The sequence below is a fragment of the Barbatula barbatula genome (assembly GCF_947034865.1).
Source record: "Barbatula barbatula genome assembly, chromosome: 18".
Taxonomy (NCBI): domain Eukaryota; kingdom Metazoa; phylum Chordata; class Actinopteri; order Cypriniformes; family Nemacheilidae; genus Barbatula; species Barbatula barbatula.
The window spans coordinates 9,903,936-9,925,760 of record NC_136781.1 but is presented as its reverse complement, the minus strand read 5'-3'; the positions used below and the strand labels follow the sequence as shown (position 1 = coordinate 9,925,760).

The 21,825-nt window shown below is 38.1% G+C and overlaps 1 protein-coding gene across 5 annotated transcripts in view; it reads right to left on the bottom strand.

The window, feature by feature from the left end:
- Positions 1–21,825, bottom strand: part of gria1a (glutamate receptor, ionotropic, AMPA 1a) — a 62,908-nt gene that overhangs the window by 4,802 nt on the left and 36,281 nt on the right. Inside the window, exons 10-15 of one of the 5 annotated variants that reach the window (XM_079480547.1) lie at positions 21,086–21,292; positions 20,470–20,897; positions 9,381–9,579; positions 8,668–8,915; positions 4,073–4,187; positions 1,070–1,204 (exon numbers count right to left, since the gene is read on the bottom strand). In XM_079480547.1, the coding sequence (XP_079336673.1) occupies positions 1,070–1,204; positions 4,073–4,187; positions 8,668–8,915; positions 9,381–9,579; positions 20,470–20,897; positions 21,086–21,292 (1,332 nt within the window). Of the gene's footprint in view, positions 1–458; positions 1,205–3,321; positions 3,593–4,072; positions 4,188–8,667; positions 8,916–9,380; positions 9,580–20,469; positions 20,898–21,085; positions 21,293–21,825 lie in introns of those variants that run through there. The other 4 variants (XM_079480548.1, XR_013787963.1, XM_079480550.1 and 1 more) reach the window with 4 other exon arrangements.

The following is a 21,825-nucleotide window of genomic DNA, read 5'->3' as shown; positions in this document are numbered from 1 at the left end:
GTAATAATATAAATAAATGAAAAATAATAAAAAAATAATTTTTAATATAACTTTTCAAACTAGAACTTGAATTTGAGTTTTGGATCCCCTTTAGAATCAAGAGCTTCTTGTGGTTTCTGCAGGATCTCAATTCAGCAATCTCAGCAATCAAAACCTACAAATAAAGTATGTACAAATCAAAGTTATGTTGTGTCCTTATATTATATTTAAAATATGAATATTAAAGTAGAATGTGAGAAAAAAAGCAAATAATAATAACTATTTATATTTTAGTAATTGGTCATATATTAAAACATTTGCAGGGTCAATATAACTAATATAACTATAACACACAGATGTAAATATATATTTGGGTTGAATATATTCAGCATTTAAGAATATACAATATAATTATGTGAATTAAAAAAATTGAGAAAAAATCGTAAACATGTCTCAGTGCTTAATTATTCATGTTGTTTCATGTGTTTTGTGTTGAGCTTTAATGTCTGAGTGAAAAAGAAACAAATCCAACAAAAAGACAATTACTAATGGATACACAGATGGACAAGCAGTTGATCCATCTGTCAAATCTGTTAACCATATTAAAATGCAAATAAGAATGTTAACTCAGGGTTTACTAATGTACAATATAAATCTCCATCCATCCAACACAAGATTGATTACAAATCCAAGATAAAGCGTGAAAGAAAGAGCAGGATATCTCAAAATTCCATGTACCAAGGGTTAATAATGGCCCTGAGCAGCACTGATCATTCCTCCACTTCTGGCCAAAGGGTTAATGATTACAAGTGTGAAAAGCCCAAAACACAAGAGGAGGAGGTGAGAGAAAGAGAGAGCAATTGCTGAGAGTGACCAGCAGAAGCTTTGGATCTGGCGACGGTTAGATGGGAGCAGGTTAGGCTTCTACGCGGGCGGGATGTGGTCTAGTTCTCCGCGATACTCGAGGCTCCTACCCCAGAGAGCTTTATATCTTAACAGTGTCGCCACCGTACAGGCCATAACTCTGCAGCTCAGTGTAGCTGCTGTCTAAGGCTGGGCAGTGAAAGGCCTGTGTGGCCCGCGCGGACACCTTCATTCTGCGGGACTCTGTTCTCGACTTGTAGCAGAACTCCACCAGAGCCACCAGCATGGCCAGACCCAGACCTCCGATCAGAATGTAGAACACCCCAGCCACATTGCTGAGGCTAAGAGCACTGGTCTTGTCCTATAGGAGGAAAGGGAGCAATGAGGAGATGTCAGTGTTATGAGCTTATTGACAGTTAGACAAAGACACAGTTGTGCACATACGTACACTTTCATTTCTATACATTTCATTCATATATGCCTGAACATTGAATGCTGAATAAAATAAAAGCTGTCTTGCTCAACATTTTAAAAGCTATAAAAAAAGATCTAAATGAAAAATCTCTCCTCATTTACTCATGCTATTTAAAACCAGTATAAAAATATATAGTCTAGAAAAAGAGGTTCTCTAAACAATCCTCAAGTGTTATCAAATGTTATTAACATAAAAAATATTTGGACTATTTGGTCAAAAAAAGATTTAACTGCTTTTGATGAAATTCACGTGTTAATTTAGATTTATAAAGCAACAACTATCTACTTCAAGTGCCACACATTTAACTAAACTATGTTAAACATATGTTAAAATATGGCATTTATTATCATTTATCGGTCATTTAAAGTTAACAACATGCATTCATGCACTAACATGCATGTCTCAACTGACCGAGTATTTAACCCATCATTTCTAGTTGATTTAATCTCCATTAAATTACAAGATGCTAAAACATACAGTGTCAAAGCTGCAGTCAGACATCTATATTAGTGGTTGGCGATCATGCAGGACTGGACATGAATCGAATAGAATTTGTGGTTTCGTAGTTGTTCGAATAAAACCTATTTATGAAAACATGTTAACATATCTATTTCCTAATGACACTGACAACTGATCAAGAGGACATTAATCTTTTTATGCTTAAAGCAACAATTCAATCAAAATGAAATCATGTCATCATTTATTCATCCTCGTTTGTTTTCAAACTTCTAAGACTTTCTAAGAAAATGCTGATCATTATCTGCATACACGTATATCAAAATACGGACTGGCACTTTCAAGCTTAATATCTGACACAAAAGCATTACTAAAATATAAAAGTGGTCAAAATGTCTTACAGCATAAGACATCATACAGCAGATTTGGCTAAGAATAATCACATTACATTTCATTCTGTGTTCCACGGAAGTCACAGATTAAATAAATGATGACAACATATTTTCTAGGGGGGGGGGGGGGGGGGGGGGGGGGGGGCTAAGATATTTTTATTTTAAATTGATACAAACTTGATTAATCTCTTCTCTTTGAAAAGGAAAGTTGTTGTGTGTGTCATGCAGGTGGGTTTGGTATAATGGGTGTGTAGTGGCCAGGGCCTATGATACTACAGTCAGCTGTCCACTGGGTTTGCATCCAAATACATGCATACCTCAAGGGCAGACAGGAGGGAGAACACAGAGGCTAAGGACCAAGAGAAAGGCTGATCTCTTACTGACGGCCAGAACAATGTGACCGATCTCTCCCCAGACTTCCATTTGGACCATCAGGCTATTTTAAACAGAGTGAGTGTATCATAGACTGAGTCATCCCATCTAAAAGAGTGTTCTTTCTCTCACGACTCCTGGTGCTGGCCATACTATTATTTACACATGGATTAGTAGTTTAAAAACCATGCATTAATCATACGGCTTTTACAGTTGTGTTACAAAATGTATAGTTTAACAGGAACAAGTTTAGTATGTCAATCCACTTTATTTATACATCTACGAGTGCATTAAAGCTGATGTGTGTCAGCACCCTTTGCGGCACTAGCAGCAAAAATAATTTTCATAACCATTTACGCTGTGGCTAATTCGTATGAATTCGTACGATCTTGAACGTTTTACTTTGTTTCGTTTTCACACCAGTGACATTAGATTAAGGAGTGGCGTTGGGGGGGGCTTCAGTATTTCATATTTCTACAATTTACATTGCACAAATGGATCGGAATTAGCCACCTCCTAAAATTTTTGTAATTTCCACTTCGAGTTTTTCAATTGTCTGACATGTATGCGGCAGTCAGATTATTTTTGCCGTTAGAGGACTATCACAGAAACATTTTTATCTCACTCAGGACACGTATTTCAATCTGTCAAGTAGGACATTTCACAAGTGTTATTAAAAAGACAAACTGCTTACAGCAGATTTAACGGAGTTAAATTGAATCAGATATAAATGATCTCCAAACATCCATTTATTCATTTCAATCAGGTAGATCTATGGCCTTATAATGTGATCTCTACCAGAACATATTGGAAGTTAAAAGCGGAGCCCTGGAGAGAGAGTAAGAGCCGCCTGCGTCAGAGCTCTAACTGAACCTACTGTAGGGGTGCTGGGGGGGCTTAACTGAGGGGAAGAGAACAGGACTAGATGTGCGAACTGACCTTTCTTCCGGAGTCCTTGCTTCCACACTCCCCCTTATCGTACCACCATTTGTTTTTCAGTTTGTCTAAGACGGCTTGCTCATTGAGCTTCAACACCGCAAGGTTAACTGGGATTCTTCAACCAGGGAAATAACATAAATAACATTATCCATGTTATGTTATGTTATTCATGCACATTAAACACATTCCCATCAATAGCAACTGAACTTTTGGGTTTGTCTGTTTTAATTGACTGCACACACATATCAGAAACATGTTGGTTCATTGTAAAAGTGATATGGATTAATACTCCATCTGGCGATGCCGCCTCGCTCCTTGCTGCGAGATGTGTATTATTTTATCACTTTGGGTAACCGGCAGGCCGCAAGCACTCCATTCGGGATAACATGAACAGGATTTGCTATTATTGACTGGTTGCCATGGAGAACAGATGTGGAGGCAACCTTTGGGAGATTTACTTTGTATCAAACTTTTTTCACAAAATTGAGACCGGATTATTTTAGTTTAGTCTGGAGTGTTTGGTCAGCACGAGTTGCCGGTTACCCCCCATGGTAGAGATGGTTTTACCCGCTGGGTTTGTCACATTGGGGCTGACCTTGGAATCACCTCCTCCGCTGCCACACTCTCCCTTGTCGTACCACCATTTGTTTTTCAATTTGTCCAACAGGCCTTGTTCATTCAGTTTTAACACTGCCAGGTTTACTGGGTTTCTTGAAACGATAACGAAATAATAGGTTGGTCAGTGTCGGCCCAGATAGACCGTTTGAGAGACAGCGTGATGGGAAAACAGACTCAGACTTGTCTTTGAACACGACACCCACTGCTCTGGAATGTTAAATGTATGAAACAGTGGTTTCCGAGTCTGTGGCATTTATTTGGTATGTTAATATGTTTTAATGGAGAGTGATGCTTTTGTTAGTGGCTTTTGTGAAAGACGGGTTTTGTAAAGCCAGGAGCAAGATATCTTCAGACAGAGGAGGAGATAAGAGGAAGATGACCTTAGATGTGCTCACTGTCTGCTTCATCCCTTTGGGGGAATGGTCACAAGGGTCACTATATAGAACGGGTGCCTTTTTGTCTAAACAAAGACTTTAACAATGAAGTGCTGAGGTCAACCTTTGCTAATATAGACTTTTTAAATATATCACCTTTTAAACCTGGGTTTTAAAGAAGGAACTATACATTTCAGACACTCCGCTCATGAGCTGAATGCTAATTTATTTTGACTTAATAAATGGATGTTTCTAAACCTTACTGTAATCAAAATACACCTGACATTACAAAGCACATCTCTCTTTCTATCTCCTCCTCATCCTCAGGTCCTGCACACCCCATACAGTTCACAGGCACAAACACACATTTCCCGTGACGCATGCAATCGACTAGCCAATCGATGTCACGAGCAAATGCCGTCTGATGCTCCGCATGTGTAGAGAGCCATTCTCTGGCTTGATAAAACCCCAGAATTCTTTCTTGTCCCAGAAGTTTCAGACAGAAAGAAATCAGAGAGTGTCTCAGGAATGAGGAACACAATACATTCAGTTTGATGAGGTTTTCCTTCAGGAGGTGGCAGAGCTTTTGGTAAGATGATTTTATTGACTAAACACAGATGGAAGGAGATAAAAGGGCACACGCATCAATCTTTATGGGCTGTCGCATCTTGACTGCGAAACAAACTGATTTAGGGCATCAGTCTGAGATAAGACAAGGCAAATGTGGAACAGCTGTCGAAATGCACCAAAACAACTCCTTATTCTGCAAGTCAGTAAATTAACCTATACATCACAAAGTGGAGTAAACTACCAAAATGAGTTCAAAAGCTCAATTAACATCTTTAAGTTCATTAAAGCTAAATGAAGCCAGCATGCACACCATATTGAACTCTTGAAGTGAGCTCTTATAAGGGCTTTAATCAGTTTTATTTAGACTACAAATATAGTGATGACAAAGATGTTATGGTACATTTTGACAACTGCACCATGTTAAACATATCATAACTCAGTCTACATCTTTTAATGCGATTGTTAGCGAATGATTTTGAGAGCAAGGACTCCTCTTGTTCAGCATTTGCTATACGTCCATATACTGCAGTATGCACAATACTAACACAATATGAGTAATCCTTAATATTACAAATACAATAGATATTAATTATGTTACAGGTTTTGTATACTGTATAGATCATGTTACCTTTAGAAATACTGGATTGCAGAGATGTACACTGCAAACTGCATTTTAAGCTATTTGTACATTTTATAGTTATATATAAACAAAAAAGTTATTGGACAAGTACCCCACAACACAAACTGGTAATATTTTATTTAGGGCTGTCAAACCATTTATCGCATTTGTGTCTGTGTACTGTGCAATTATTTTGTATTCATAAACACAAAAACATACACATATATGCATATTAAATTAGGACATATTTATATTTATTTAAAATTATATATAAACATTGATACATTTTGATATTTGTCTTAAATATATACAAGTATGTGTATGTGTATGTGTTTATAAGTACAAAATCAGTATGCACAGTACATATAATAAGTAAACACAATTGTTTATTCTGGACGCGATTGATCATTTGACAGCCCCAATTACAGTATTTATTTACAGTACAGAATATTTTACAATATTACACTATAATTATAATTTATAATTTGTGCTGTCGACACGCAATATACATAGATAAGGGTTAAAAATTACCAGCAATTTTATGTTTCACAGAGAGGTAAGACCAGAGACAATAGTTCACTGTTATGCGCATTAAGTTGAACCCTTAAAAATAACTTACAATAATTTTTTTTAAAGATTATAAGGGTATCACTTCATAATAACTTTATTAAATTTTTTTTAAAATGATTTCATTTTAATATATAGTATAATATACTGATCATTAAAACCAAAGCATTTCATCTGCATCAAGCAGTGGATGCCCAAAGCAGACGTCCAACGTTCATAACATGTAAACATATGCCAGTAAAGGAGTCGCTCGCTCTGAAAATCAGACAGAAATGAGGGCCCAGCAAAGAAAATATTTGCAAAACAGTTGGCGCCTCAACAGAGAGTGAAACACATTTGTGAATTCATTTCCAAGTCTCTTTTATTCTGACTGTCACAGTAATGGCTACCTAGTGTGGAATTTAATTTGAGTCCGGCCCTAGGTGGCAAGATGGAAGCCAGTCATTTACATCTTGCATTCTACGTCTCCCTCCGACACCCCCCGCTTTGCCATAAGGTGACCCAAAAATGACTGTACAATTGCTTAGAGGTCGTTCCCCCAAGGAGCTTATCTTATTAGAGGGAAATGGAGTTATTGAGGTTATTTCAACAGCTCCAAATTGCCCTTGCAAGGCCCTTTGCACTAGAATGAATGTAATACCATGTGGGCTGCGGTGTATTAGCCAGATGGGTACGTTCAAGCATGATAAATGTGACATTAATGATGGTAGAATGCAATTGAAATAACCGTTCCCCACACCATATATTGCAGAGATTATAGAAGAAACGGGTTCATGTCGACATTCATTTCAGAAGTGGCTTGCATGAGAATAACAAGTGATTGCCTAATTTCTGTGATGCATAAGTCACTTAGCGAGAAAGCTTTTGTAATTCACAAGGAAGAAGGAGGTGAAATCAGTACCCGGTAAACATATATCTTCAAAGAGCCGGGAGTGAACGATGTCTATGCCTCAATGGGTTGCGCTTAGCAGCACCGCTGTTTTAATGAAAGGCGGCAACATGCGTGTTCTCTAGAGAGCTTCTGAAGAGGGCACGTCATTTTTCTGCTATTTCTTATGCAAGCACTTCTGGTGGAGTGTGCTGCAAACCTCTTCAAGCAACATGAGGTACACAGGATGTTAAGCAACTCCACACACACCACGTACACCCACACACCATCAGGTTATGTTACAACAGAGGCTGCGCTTGATACAGTGCGTTTCCCCTCGCCCTTTAAATTGCATAAGTATTTTTTCTAAATTTGGTACAAATGTTTGCCATGGTTTACGTGCCCTCATTTTGTTGCAAATCAATATGACTCACTTCCTTGTGGTAATGAATTTCCATGGTCCCCTTTGGTTAAAAAAACAGATTGGATATTTTACCTAAATGTCTATGTGTCTTGTGAAACAAAATACGAGGTTGGACTAGGGATGCCACAACGTACTGGTACTGTCAATAACAGTGATTTAATTTGCCCTTGATAACCGTATAGTAAATCAGATATTGTGACAGCCCTAGTTTGTTTAATACTATACAAACGCTAACCGAATAACTCCTTTAACTAGTATTGTTTAGACCGTTTCATCAGACACACACGCTTGACCCCAGTTAACCTCCGGTTTGTGTTTGGTTAGTGTCTAATAATATAGAACTTAGAAAAGTATATATAAATATATAATTTTACTGTCTAATAATCATTTTAAATAAACGATTTTTTGAATGTTCATTTTATGATATAAACAATTTCTTGAATGGGTCATGTAGTCAGTGCCGCTGCTAGCCATTTTGGTGCCCTAAGCATAATTTCATTATGATGCCCCCACATCCCCCCCCGCTGCCGCGCGGATTGTTCGGCTGTTTATTTTTTACATATGCATGGCAAAATTGTGCCTGCCTAATAATATTTCTATAGCCTAATGAAATAATATTAGATTCAAAAACAAGAAAATTTCCATTTGGCTATTTTTGGTGCCCCCTCAGCACTAATAATATTTCTATAGCCTAATGAAATAATATTAGATTTAAAAACAAGAAAATTTCCATTTGGCTATTTTTGGTGCCCCCTCAGCACTTGGTGCCCTACGCACAGCGCGTGATTTGCGTGGTGGGAGCGGCGGCGCTGCATGTAGTTCGGTCGTGTTAAACAAACCGTATGGTACATTGCCGTCTAGAGGTTGAGCTTGATATCGCAGTCAAATTCAAAATATTGGAGAGACAAGTTTAGTAACGGATCGTCTCGGTTTCTTTTGATAGGTATCAGAAATAATCCACAGGCACTCTATTGTTTGTGAATGTGTACCGGAAGTTCAGTTGGGGTCACAAAAGTGTGCATGCGCAGTAACGTTTGTTTATGTTATTAAGATGAAACCGTCTATTCAGCCTCTATCACAACTGAACCATGATCAGAACAAAGATGTGCTGGATTCATGCAGATAGCACACAGTGGAAAGCTGGCTTTACCTGAGCGGGGATCCTTTGGGAGTTGCGATGCCATAGCCCTTGGAGTCCAGGTTTCCTCCGACCTTCATAGTGTCGCAGGGTTTGCGCTGTTCAATGTATTCGTTCATGGTGGACTCCAGCAGATAGGCATATTTGCCCTTGGACTTCCTCACTCGTATCACCCCCTCATCTGTGGTTTTGACAAACACTGAGGGGTCTGCTGACTTCATGTAGGACCACATCTTCTCAAACACTGCAATCTTTGACCTCTAAAAGGGAGAAGGTAATAAAACATGTATTTACCTTGCATTTACATATTAACCATGCACAAGATAGATTACACACTAACATATTCTATACTTTGTAGATGATATATTTAAATTGACACCCAAAAACCTGAGACTGTTAGGCACAACAAAATGTAAAAAATACATGTTTTCACAGATACTCAGTGAACATAAAATGGGTTGTGTAGATGAATACAATCCTTTAAGAAAATTAGCTCTCAAGAATGCAAAACTGAATCTATTGTATATATTATATGGACAACTTTGATACTTTTAAAAAGCTTGATTATTCTCCAGAACCATTCATTGTAATTCAATATACATCTTTTGTGTTTGTGTTGCACAGAAAAAAAGTCAGTAAAAAGACATACGTGTTTGTAAATACAGCATTTTTAAATATAAATGTAATATCATTTTTTTTTTCTCTTCCTTCACGTTGTCTCTTACCCTAAAGAACTCTTTGGTGGAACCGGCGTCTAGAGTTCCATAAGCAATCTCAGTCTGTTTGGCCAGATCCTCTGCACTCTCGATGGGTGAAACCATTCTTTCCACTGTCAGAAAAGCTGCTAAATTTGCTGTGTACGAGGAGATGATGATTAAAGTGAAGAACCACCACACACCACCCACAATACGACCAGAGAGAGACCTGTGGATCACATACAAGCAGGAGTTAATGCACACACACATACTTCATGGCCACTCTATTCATGTCCTCCTAAACCTGTATGACTTTCTTTCGTCTACAGAACCCAAAAGAGGATATTTTGAAGAATGTTGGTAACCAAACAACATTGGCCCCCACTGACTTCCATTGTATGGACACAAACCACTGAAACATTTATCAAAATATCTTATTTTGTGTTCCGCAGATGAAAGCGCCATAAACAAGTTTTAAACAACATGAGGGTGAATACATGATGACAGAATTATTATTTTTGGGTGATCTTTTCTTTTACCTGGCCTACACAAATCCCAGATCTTGAACATCATTGGGATGAATTAGTATGCCAACCGTGAGCCTGACCCCATCATTGCCTGACCTCACTGATGTTCTTGTGTCTAAATGGGAACAAATCCCTAAATCCCCACTGCTATGTTCCAACATCTAGTGGAAAGCCTTCCCAGAAGACAGGAAGTTGTAAGGGAAGGCCATTAATGGATTCTATTAATGCAAATTTTATACTATGGATGTGCTTTTTAATCCCTACATACTGTAACCTACATTTAACCATGTAATGTTTAGATACACTGAAGAGAACTATATGCTCAGGATCTGAATGATGTGAATTCATGCTGCATATATTCCAGGATAACTACAGTACAGTAATGAAAATCATATAACCCTGACATGTTAAAATGGAGATCCATTATCAACAAAATACTCTGTTTCATTCAGGAGATCACTGAACATTTTCTTCATCCTAATCACATTATAAATGCTGGACGGTGTTTAGTTTTTCCATGCGCACATTGATGCTCGCAGTGGTCTGGTGTGTTTCCATCTCACCCCTAAAACTCCTACAAATGTGGGGAGTCGAGATAAGAGCCATCACAATGTAACTCAACGGCAGTGCATTCGTCTCACGTTTAGAAAGTTGCCAATATATTAAATGAACATATGCATATGAACCGCAGGGATTAATGATGATGAGTACACTCAGCTGCCATTGTAATTGCACTTAAAAAAGGTACAAAATTTGCCTAAATCCCCCAAGGATGCATGAACCTCTGCAGCCCACAACCCGAAACAATGTTTGCGAAAGGTTCAAGAGATATTAGCTGTTCAATATGTGTGCTGGAACACGCAGGGCGGCTCTGATAAACACATGAATAAAAACAAACGTTAATCGTTTAAGCTGCAAGTGAGTGATGAAAGAACGGTGAGGCGGCAACAAACAGAAGTAAAACAGGTGTGAACTCGCGAGGCCTGTGAATGCGTTGAGAAAATTTATATTTAAGAGAGAAGGCGTAACAAAGATTGAATGTTATTCCTCAAAGCTTGCACTGAGATATCTCCAGTCACAAATTCCAATTTCACAAGGTTGAAAAAAGGAAAAACAATTTCACCCCTGGCCAAATCCTGGCAGGAACACACATTTTTTAAATGTTTTTTTCCCCTGCCAGACCTTCGTGATGGTCCCTAATCCTGTGGCCTAAATGATGCTCAGACAAGCATATGAGATGAGTTTAAGATCTCGCAGGGGGTCTTACACAGGGTCTACCTGCAGGACTGCAAACATAAACGAAACCAAGGCTGCCCTCCCCTGGGTTCTTGGCAGCAAGGCTGTTTAATCTTCTCTCTCTCTCTCTGCTGGTGTAAGGACCGGGTTAATTACTGTATGTATCCAACAGGTCTATTCAGATGTATCTATACACCTGTTGATAAATAAAAAACGAACGCTTTTTACAAAATATATATTTCATATTCATTTGTTTAAATGTGTTTCCTGCTAGCCAATGAGCAGTGGATTTATCATGTCTGGTCCAGTGTATGCCCGCTAGCTGTGTTTACAAATCTCTGTGAAAGCTACGTAAGCACCTAATGAAGGATGGGAAATGTATTTGCCGAATGGTTTAATGCACAACGCTATTATAATCTAATGATCCGGCTAAATCAATATCCAGTGTGACCACTGCTACACCATAAAAATGATTCACAATGGGACTTAGAGCGGGGTTTGAGTTAATGCTAAACTCCTGTTATCAAGATGCTAAAAAAAGTGTTGTGTCTGCCATTACAGTGCATCATAACTCATAGAAGATAATTACTCTTAAAATAAACAACATGTGCAATGTTTGTTAAATATTGCCATAAAAACAGACATCTGTAAACCCATAAGACAGGAACATTTTCTGCCTAAGTATTATATGTGTCAGAGATGTTTCAAAAGAGATCTCACCATGTCACAAACTGAGTCAATAAATCAATATTATTGAAGAATTCAATATCAACTCCAAATCCATATTTCATCTATACAATCTATATCCATTTTTAAAACAAAATCTCTGGGTATAAATCACGACAATGTACAAATGCTTTCAATAATGTCTGCAATGTTTTTTGGCAATTTTAAAACAGCACGAAATAGCATAAAAAAGAATAAATATTATTATTCCTTCTCCTTTTTAATAGAGATACTTCATTTCTCCACAGATACCGATAGACCATTATTCAGAGGGATATCTGCCAATACTGATTCTGAAGATGAAATGAACATTTCTTAACTTTCTGAATGTTATTAGTTCATATCATGCCTAATAATTTAATAACAAACTATCATTTTCTACATACAGAGCACAAATTCATTGCATTTTCCAATATTCTTTTGATTGACAGGATGTATCGGCCCTGATCATCCACTGTTTTTAAACTATCACACGATAGTGTGAACAATTGCTTTTATCAACCAATGCCGATTATTGGCTGATATATTGATAAATCTCTAGTCTACTTGTTAACGTTCTAATTCTAATAGACATAAATGCAATCTACGTAAATTAACCATGTCAATTAATTCATTTACTTCTGGTTAGTAGCTTTTAGTGTTGTTAAGTTTCACCTAATACTGTAGTAACCTGCCTGCCTGCCTGCGACCAAAACTGCCACATACCGGTTTACCCGAATAATAAAATCCCTGGCTCTCATACACAGCCATTACAATAGTACAGTAATAACATCAAGTCAAATTCAGAAAATTTCATACAACAGGCAAAGTATGTGCAAGTGTTTCGGGCGGCAGAAACTTGAAGCTGGCTGAGGAGGTTGCCGTTCAGATCCTCTGATATTGTTTGACAGCTTTTGCTAGGCACCGTTTGAGCAATGTGAATCTGACACACTGATCCCATTTCTATGGTCACATGTCTGAATCTATCCATGTATAAATCTGTGCTGCTGTTTTCACTTTCTCAAGAGTCAGTGTTTTCTGCATGTATGGAATAAGACCATTATGCAGTTGCTGTTTACAAAAACAAGTGCAGATAAATGACAGAAATACATTGAAAAATGTCACTAATGTCTATATAATATGATAATTTATCAAGCACGGCACTCATAGGCAACTGATGTGTTTACGGGAAACTGCTGGGATTTATTTCTACCGCTTAAATTTCATAAATCACTCACATGCACGCACAGTTTCTTATTAAGACTAATGTATAAGTGTCTCATGAAATCCATTGCTGAAATAGAACCACCATCTTGCGTTAGATAAATTATGGGAATAATCCATCTTCTCCACTGCCCTGTTCAAGATACAGTAACTCGCTACTGAAGGTGGCCCAGATATCTGTGGAAAATGGCCTTTACTACACACACCCATTGTAAAATATAGCGTCTAAAAAACTTGCCTCGAAAAATCTTGACAACCCATCGGAGTAATGAAATCTGTGCATACATTTTTAACATACATTATGAGTTTACAGAGAGCTAGTAAGACACTGGAAACACTATTAAGAGAAATACAGTAAAGAGTGGACTTCTGTGAAACGACTTCTGAAATGAGAAAAACACACACACTGGGAATTTCCATAGACTTCCATTGATTTGATATCAATCTTATGATACGTTCTATTCCCTCGAACTACCCCAAGACCTAAACCTAATAATCTCAAAAACCTTCCTGCATTTTTATTTTCAATAAATATCATTCTGTATGATTTATAAGCAGTTTTCCCTCGTTGGGACCTGAAAAAGGTCCCCACAAGGTCAAAATCTACTTGTATTACTATCTATACATTAGGCCCCCACACAGTGATGAATACCAGTACACACACATGCACACACACACACATGCGCGCACACACTGCACTCAGCGAGCAGTGCTCTCACACTGTGAGCTGTGCCACTCTAGAGGAAACACCCATGTCTTTCAGCGTTGCCATGGCAGCACATTTTGCTCTCCAAACAGGCGACAGAGATGGATTTTGTCACCATCAGTTCTCTGTCGACTCTGAACTGACTGTACACACTCCCTGACTGGTATGTTTCTGTTCAGCGTTCGTCCAATAGTTTTTCTCTTTTCAGCTGTCGGTGTTATTGAATGTCTGATTCACCCTCTAAACTTCCCCTGAACTGTCTTTACTCATCACTGTCACTCTAATACAGACTTCATTTCTGGCACAGTCTTTTAACATCACTTTTCGTTCTTTGGTATCTAATGTACTTTGAAGGTACATCCTATGCATTCTCATCATCTTATAACACGGTTATATGTTCTCCTGAATAAAGCACAATTACACTACAATATTTGCACACTACAGATGGATTCTGATCTGATGCATACTTTATTGATCCTGCGTAGCATCACTTCACCACTGATCCACATGCCGGCTGTTTAAAATGCCCGACTACTACATGCATCTGGATATTTGCCCTGTTATAATATGCCCTGATATTTGCCACTTCTCCATCATTTGACGAACGGCTGCCGTGTTCCATGATCCTGTCATGAATATTAATTTTCATATACTGCCTGGGTTACACATTATGAACATGGCACATTGTTTTCTGTCCAAAGATGTACCATTATTATGTCTACAGGGCTGGTTAAAACTGATTTGGAATGTATTTTAGTATCTTATTTACTCCTAAAGCATATTAGTACACCTTGTTTGTGTTAAAGAGTAGCCTACAGCCAAGGTTCTCTTTTTAAAGATAGTACCACAGTGACACACCTAAGATACAGATTTTTGTCTAGTGCATAACAATATTAATTTACATAGAAAGCAAAAGGTGAACCAATAATGAAACTCCACAAACAATGGTAGTCTATCTGTAAACAGAGTATTGAGCATTTTAATATCTGGAACAAACAAAGAAAGAAAACGGGACTGTAATGTCTTGTAAGGTGTTTGTTCAGCACACAGAAATGAGCTGATGTGAGCAAGATCACTAAATATCCAGACACTGGTCATTGACTAAAACAGTTTCTCCAAACGCATCAGTGCAGAACTCCTCGGAGGAAACACAAAGAGGATTGCAAAACAAGTGTTAGTGGAGTCCTCGAGAGACCATTTCACTCAAGATCATTACAAAGAATACTGTTGCTGTGCACAGTGTTTTATGCTCATTTTACTGCTTTAAAGGGCCTGCTGCACAAAGAAAAAATCTTATATTTGAAAGTATCCTTTTGTTTATTTCTTTTTATCTGTCTTTGAGGGAGCTGTTATATTTTCAAGGAGACAAAGGAATTAAGCAAAAGAGCCGATTGAAATACGAAAAGAACTAAATAGATTTAGAGAGACAACGAATAATTTGATCTGAATGGAAATTATTTAGATTTGAAAGAAACCTCAAGAAAACAAAGCAAGTGCATCACAGCCTGAGCATTACAACTTAAAGTTTTAAACGTCAACCCAAGTTTGCCAAACGTAATTGTTGACAAGACACTCATAACTAATATTATATAATAATATGTAATATAATAATTCCAATAAAATACTGCATTTTGATAGTATTTTCGTTGATAGTACATTTTCAAAATGTTCACACACACTGTACTTTGGCTAACAGTGTTTTGTAAAGTGGCATGTTTAGGTTTGGTAGAAAACACACAAAACAATCTGAACTTGACAGGTAGAGCAATTTTTGATCCTCTATAAAGTTAATCAGTGATGTAGGTGTGCGGTGGGCTGTCAAAGTGCTCGTGTGTGAGCTGAGGTAATGATAGGGGATGACTTCTGATGTGTCATTGTGGGCAGGGCACTGGGAGAAATGTATAAGAATATTTTTCCTGTGAGAGCCATTATCAGTGTAACAGGCATGAGAGGAAGAACAGGCACATGTTCCATCAACCACTCAACAACTAGACGTGTTCTGCGTTTAGAAAAGATCACCCAAACCCACTCACTGGGTGACTCAAGCATTTAATGCAGCCTTGGTCGAACTGTCTTTTACCTGTGAAGCAGTTTTGAGGACATGTCAGGCGGGTACAGGGGCGCCGCCAGGTATTTTGGGCCCCATGACAAAAAAATCTAATTGGGCCTCTCGGAGCAGCTGTTGGCACCACATGTGGACATTACAGACGGAATCACAGAATCCAGGCATAAAAACACATTTCTGAACTATGGTCAAACACACAATAAAATGTGTTCGCAACAACCCGCCAAAATACAAGTCTGTTTAACTTGAACGAATTATGACACAGCCACATGAAAAGAAGTGCAGTTTACTGTATTATTAGTACTAGCCAAACAAGCTGAAATTGTTAATACCAATGATCAATCTATAGTTATTATATTTCTTTGAGAATTATTTTATTAATTGCATAGTGTCTATGTTTTATTCTATTATATCTTGATATTTTTGCTCTATAATATTTTTTGCTGTACAATAACTAAAAAAGGAAGGTGATTTGCGCATACTGTAGAACATTCAAAATGTTCAAATTATGTAATGTACAGTGTATAATGATGTAAAAAAATGTACGCATGTAAAGGCTGCTTATGAAAAATGTTGTGCTACCACCCTCATGACAGCAAACGTATCCGTCCTTTTAAAACTCGATAGGCCTATTCATTACATAAAGGATAATTTAAACAAATACCATTTGCGAGACGAAGCAGGATTAGAAGAGTAGATAGTGTATGAGAATTACTGAGCCCACCTGTGTGAGAAGATAAACATAATCTTGAGTGACTTGCATAAATTAGGCCTGATGGGAAGGTTTGAGCGACAGCTCTGACATTTGAGCAGGGTTTGTTCCACAGTATAAACAGCATACGAAGGGACAAACCACAGTCAGACTATTACCATAGAGCCGGAATAACACTCATAATTTGGCCTTTTAGCGATCATTGGAAATAGGGTCCTAGTGTGAAAATTCATGATCATAGATGGACGGTAAATACAAATGATTAAAGAACGAGAAAAGTCATAATTACAGCTCTGTCTCTCTATTTCTCTCTCTCCGCTTCAATAATTGAATTCCACAAAGGCAGAATTCTGAAGATCCAGTTTATGATCCAGTCAAAAGAAACATGTTTGGTTATACAGCAGCACGTTTAAGGTGGCATGTTCTACTCAGCCAAACACGTTCACCCGCAATGCGGACACCCCATCAGCAACCCAGCCTCACTTGTTTATAAATCTTCAGTTACACGAAGAGAAAAGGTGTAATCACTACAAGATCGTCGATTCGACTCCGCAGAGTCTGAGTCACGGCGAGACATGACAGAGAGAAATGACACAGTCCAATTAAGATACTCTGAAGCCTCTCTCTCCACGCCCCATCACAGGAAAGCAGTGTGGCGCTCTGCTTCGCGCCACTGACATTTCAGCTTCCGTTGATGTGAGACAACACTAAATTCATATGAGAAAGTATTGGAGTAAATATAATTAGTTACTGCACTTAAGTATCTTTTTGGCTAGTGAGAATGAAAGATATTACCAACTTTTACTCTCTACTTGACTACATTTTTGTATATACTCTTTACTCCCTTACATTTGTAATGACTAATGCAATTACATTTTGCATGGTACCTAACTTCATCTGCAGCAGTTTGTTTCTGCTACGGAAGAAGCAATATTACTATTTACAGGGCATTGAAGGCACTACATCTTGTGCATTTTGCCCTTACTGATACTTGTAAACAAGGCTTCTTTACGTGAATGCGGGTGGATTATCAGGTAGTTGACATCACTGGTGTTTTATGTGGGAAGAGGACACGACTGCAGCCGGCGATAAGGCCAAAACCAACAAGTCCAGTGCAAAAAAAGGGCTTTGACTTTCGGAATTTCACTTAACATTTTTGTATTTATCTGTTTTACTGAAGAGAGTGTTTTGAAGGATGTTGGTTTACTTATGACTATGAGCACTTGAGCATAACGGAGACTTGGGTGTTTGTAATAGACGTAGGCTATGGGGTACACCCAGATTTTTTGCAATTTTGAGGTGTTCAGTTTGATGCGATAGTCTCCTCACGAATCAACCGATTCGTGAGGAGTGTTGTGTGTTGAGGACTAGTGCTGCTTTGAGCCTACATTCTGTATGAGTAAAATACTCAAGTACTGTTAAAATCACATACTCGAAGACTTTTACTCAAGTCGTTTTGGAATTCGTGACTTGAAACTTGTAATGGAGTTATTTTCACTGCAAGATATCTGTAGTTTTACTCAAGTGTGGTTTTCAGGTACTCTTTACACCTCTGAGAAAGACACATGTACTGCTTGCATTTTCGAATAAACTGGACTACACCTCGAAAATCCTAAAATAAAAGGTGTGAGAGACATGAAACCGAACTTGTGATTTCGAATACCTAACGACTTCCTGCCAGCATGCTGATTTGCAATTACGCTTGTTGTAATTGAACCTTCCAAAAACAGAAAGGGTGCAATTATTGCTATGCTGATATGAATGACGTCACCATAAAGCTCTGTTTCAAAATGTATTGATGTGCTTGCTGTCTACTGTCTACATAGACGGCTGCTTTCAAAGGCAATCTGAGAGAATAGGGACCTGATTAGTGATTGATGTGGATCACAACATAGACAGAAACTCTGGATCATGCAATCAGGGATCGACACAGGAGACTAGAATGCCCACTGATTTCAACAGAGCTGGACATTACAATGCTGATAAATTACGTTAAAGGAATAGTACAGAAAGATTCTGTCATCATTTAATCACCCTTATTTCATAAAAACCCTGTATATGACTCTTTCTTCTGTGGAACACAAAAGAAGATATTTTGAGAAATCTTTCAGTGGTTTTGTGTCATACAATGGAAGTCAATGGGCGCCAATGTCATTTGGCTACAAATGCCTTCTTTTGTGTTCTGCAGAAGAAAGAAAGTCAAACAGGTTTTCTTATAGGCACCTTGCTATATTTTGGAGCAGAGCATTAACACAAACCACATGCACATTTTCAATTCTCCTCTCCTTATAAAAAGACTCACAAATCAGACCGAGGCTTTATAATGCAGCAGAACCAAGAATTCTAGATATCCATCTGGACTACTGGCTCAAAGCACTTGTTAGACTTAAAAATCCAGTTTGATACCATCCAGCTGGAAATTCCTATAAATGTCAAATGTCCTATAAAAAGATCCACACGTGTGGAGCTTGTCATGGGTTGACATTTGTGTGAAACGTACAACATCACCCCTCCCATTGCCCTTGAACCTACAGCTATTCACCTCATGTTGCCATCTACACCCTGCCCCATTAATGAGCTTTTTAATTGGTGACCTTTGAGAGTCCAGCAACAGTGTAGAGAGACACTTCATCTCTGGATCTGCACCAGTGCGGGGTGAAAGTCTCCGATGTTGCATTCAAGGAGCTTTAATCAGATTTCCAAAGAGCTGCACATGAGAAATTACCAAACTAAATCAGTAATCTGCCGAGTGCTACATAACAGCAGCACCTTTGAGAAATCACTAGACCCCAAACATTTAAGAATGATTTGAACATCCTGAGCAAGGCAATCTATGTAATGAATTGCAGCGAACGAGTAATTTGTAGCGATGAACAGAAAATCCTGTCTGAAACCGAGGACAAATTCTGGACACTCTGGGATGGAAGCCCAACGTAATGCTAATGTTCCTAATATTCTAACATTTGAAGTGCCTGAACATTTTTACATGTGGTCAGCAAAATACTTTCTATGCTTCAACAATATATAGATACAAAGTGCAATTATGTATGTGTCAGTGTTTTTCAATGCAAAATGACAGTGATTTGCAATTCAAATTCTATTCATTGCAACAGTGTTCCCACATACACAGCACAGTGCATGTCTTATCTGCACACGTCAATCCCATCAATATATCACCCATCACCAGACGACTTGAAACTCATTACGTTGAAATTAAACCTGGATCATTTCCCGAGCAACTCAGAAACATTTTCTTAATAGCCACAAGTCTAACAGGTCTCAAGACAGAAAGCCTTCAGACAGCAGTCTGATTCAAACAATATGCTTTTGGTCCTATAATTAACACATTCATAAATACTGTATCTACATACTGTACCTACATCAACAATGTTTTGCTATTAGCAGTGAATGATCACGGCAGGATGACAGTACGGTACAGTATTTTAACTGTGAGCAGCGTGCAGCTGAAAAAGTTTAATCAGAGGAAATTATTTATCGGCTATAATATATCGGCCTAAATATAAAAAATGATTGTAAATTGTAAAAAAACAATCTGCTTGGACATCATTAAAGTCTCTTCACATCAAGAACGATCAAAGTTTTAACATGAAGGCTAAATTGTAGAGAAATGTTGAGTCCAATCCACATCTACAACAATACAGTCTTTGGGATCTCAGAGCAATTTTATCCAGACATACAATCAGAATCCATTCAACTTTACACCCAAACAAATGAATTGTTGATGCTGTTCACTTTACTTTTGCAATTCATTTTGATTTAACGCTATTTATGCAAATTCACATTTTTTTTCATTTCATTTAATTCGTTTTCAGTGTTTTCAATGTTTCAATCAAGTAGCTAGAAACACTCAAATATTTTTTTTAAAATGCTAATTCAATGCCTTTTCCATTTCCAAACATCTAAAACACAAAGTTCAATCTCACCTGGGGGAGATATCACAGCCCTGCTGCATGAACGCTCCCAATGAGAACCAGAGACTGTTGAAGATGCCAAACTCATTGGTCTGCTCCTGACTCTGCTGATTCTGTTGGCCCTGACCCGGTTGGGCGGATGATGAGGAGGGCTGGTTGGGGTTCTGTTCATCTCCTTCCTCGTAGTCCTCTGCATGCCACTCGTACGGGCTAAAGCGGCTGACCAGAAAGAGCACCACACTCACGCCGATATAGGCAAACACAATACACATCCAGATCTCATAGGCCAGAGGGTCCAGGAAGGAAAACACACCAGGCTTGGATTTGGTGGGCTTCTTGATCATGATGGAGATGCCCAGACTCATGAATGGTTTTGAGAAGTCTATGACTTCCTCCCTGACCAGAGTAATGGTCAACGGTGCCACAGCTACATCAGCTTTCTGCGGGGAAACATCCAATGTTACATTGTAGCAGTAAATACTAAATGTGCATACTACGGCCAAAATCTCACCAGAATGATTTTTCACAATTCTCCTCACATTGGAATACCTTCCCATCTAGCGAGATTTTGGCCATAGCCCTAACCCCTTAAGTATCCGAAAGTAATGTATAAATACGTAGCACTTACACCATAGACAAGCTCTCCCACCATCCCATTCCACATCTTGGTCTCAGGATCTCTGGCTCCATATTTTCCATCAGCCACTATCTTCAGTTTATACTGGTATCCCACGTGTTTGGCGATCTCTGCTGCCAGTTCCACACAGTAACCTTCATATTTATCATTTCCACTTAACTGCTCATGGTTCTTCTTCAGCATGACATATGGGGATTCCTAGATAAGACACACATGTATATATCCACATTTATGCATACTTACTCTGTAAGACACAACAGACAATACTTAACCTAGACAATAATAAAATCGCATTTATTGTTAATGCAAATCCATTGATAATAGAATTGTCAGTTATTTTAATTTCAGTATTTCTATATACATTTGATTTAAAAGCAAAGATAATTAAAGTAAATAGAACTAGGATGAGAAACATGCCAACTTGGCTATGATAAATTTATTAAAACACAATTTATATTAAACATTCACACAGACAATGCTATTAGCAAGTAAATTACTTTTATCAAAGATGGATGGTGAAACATAGCAGGCAATTGAATATCGGCAAGCCAAAAATAGAAACGTCAACTGAAGATGCAAGGCAGCCCAACACGACGCAACAGGAGCTTCCAGTGTCGACAGCTACAATGATTATAATGGGAGCGTCACAGTGTTGATGCATCGTGATGCACCGCATGCATCTAGTGTAGGCACGGCGTGATAATTCAGAAAATATACTGAAATCACATTTC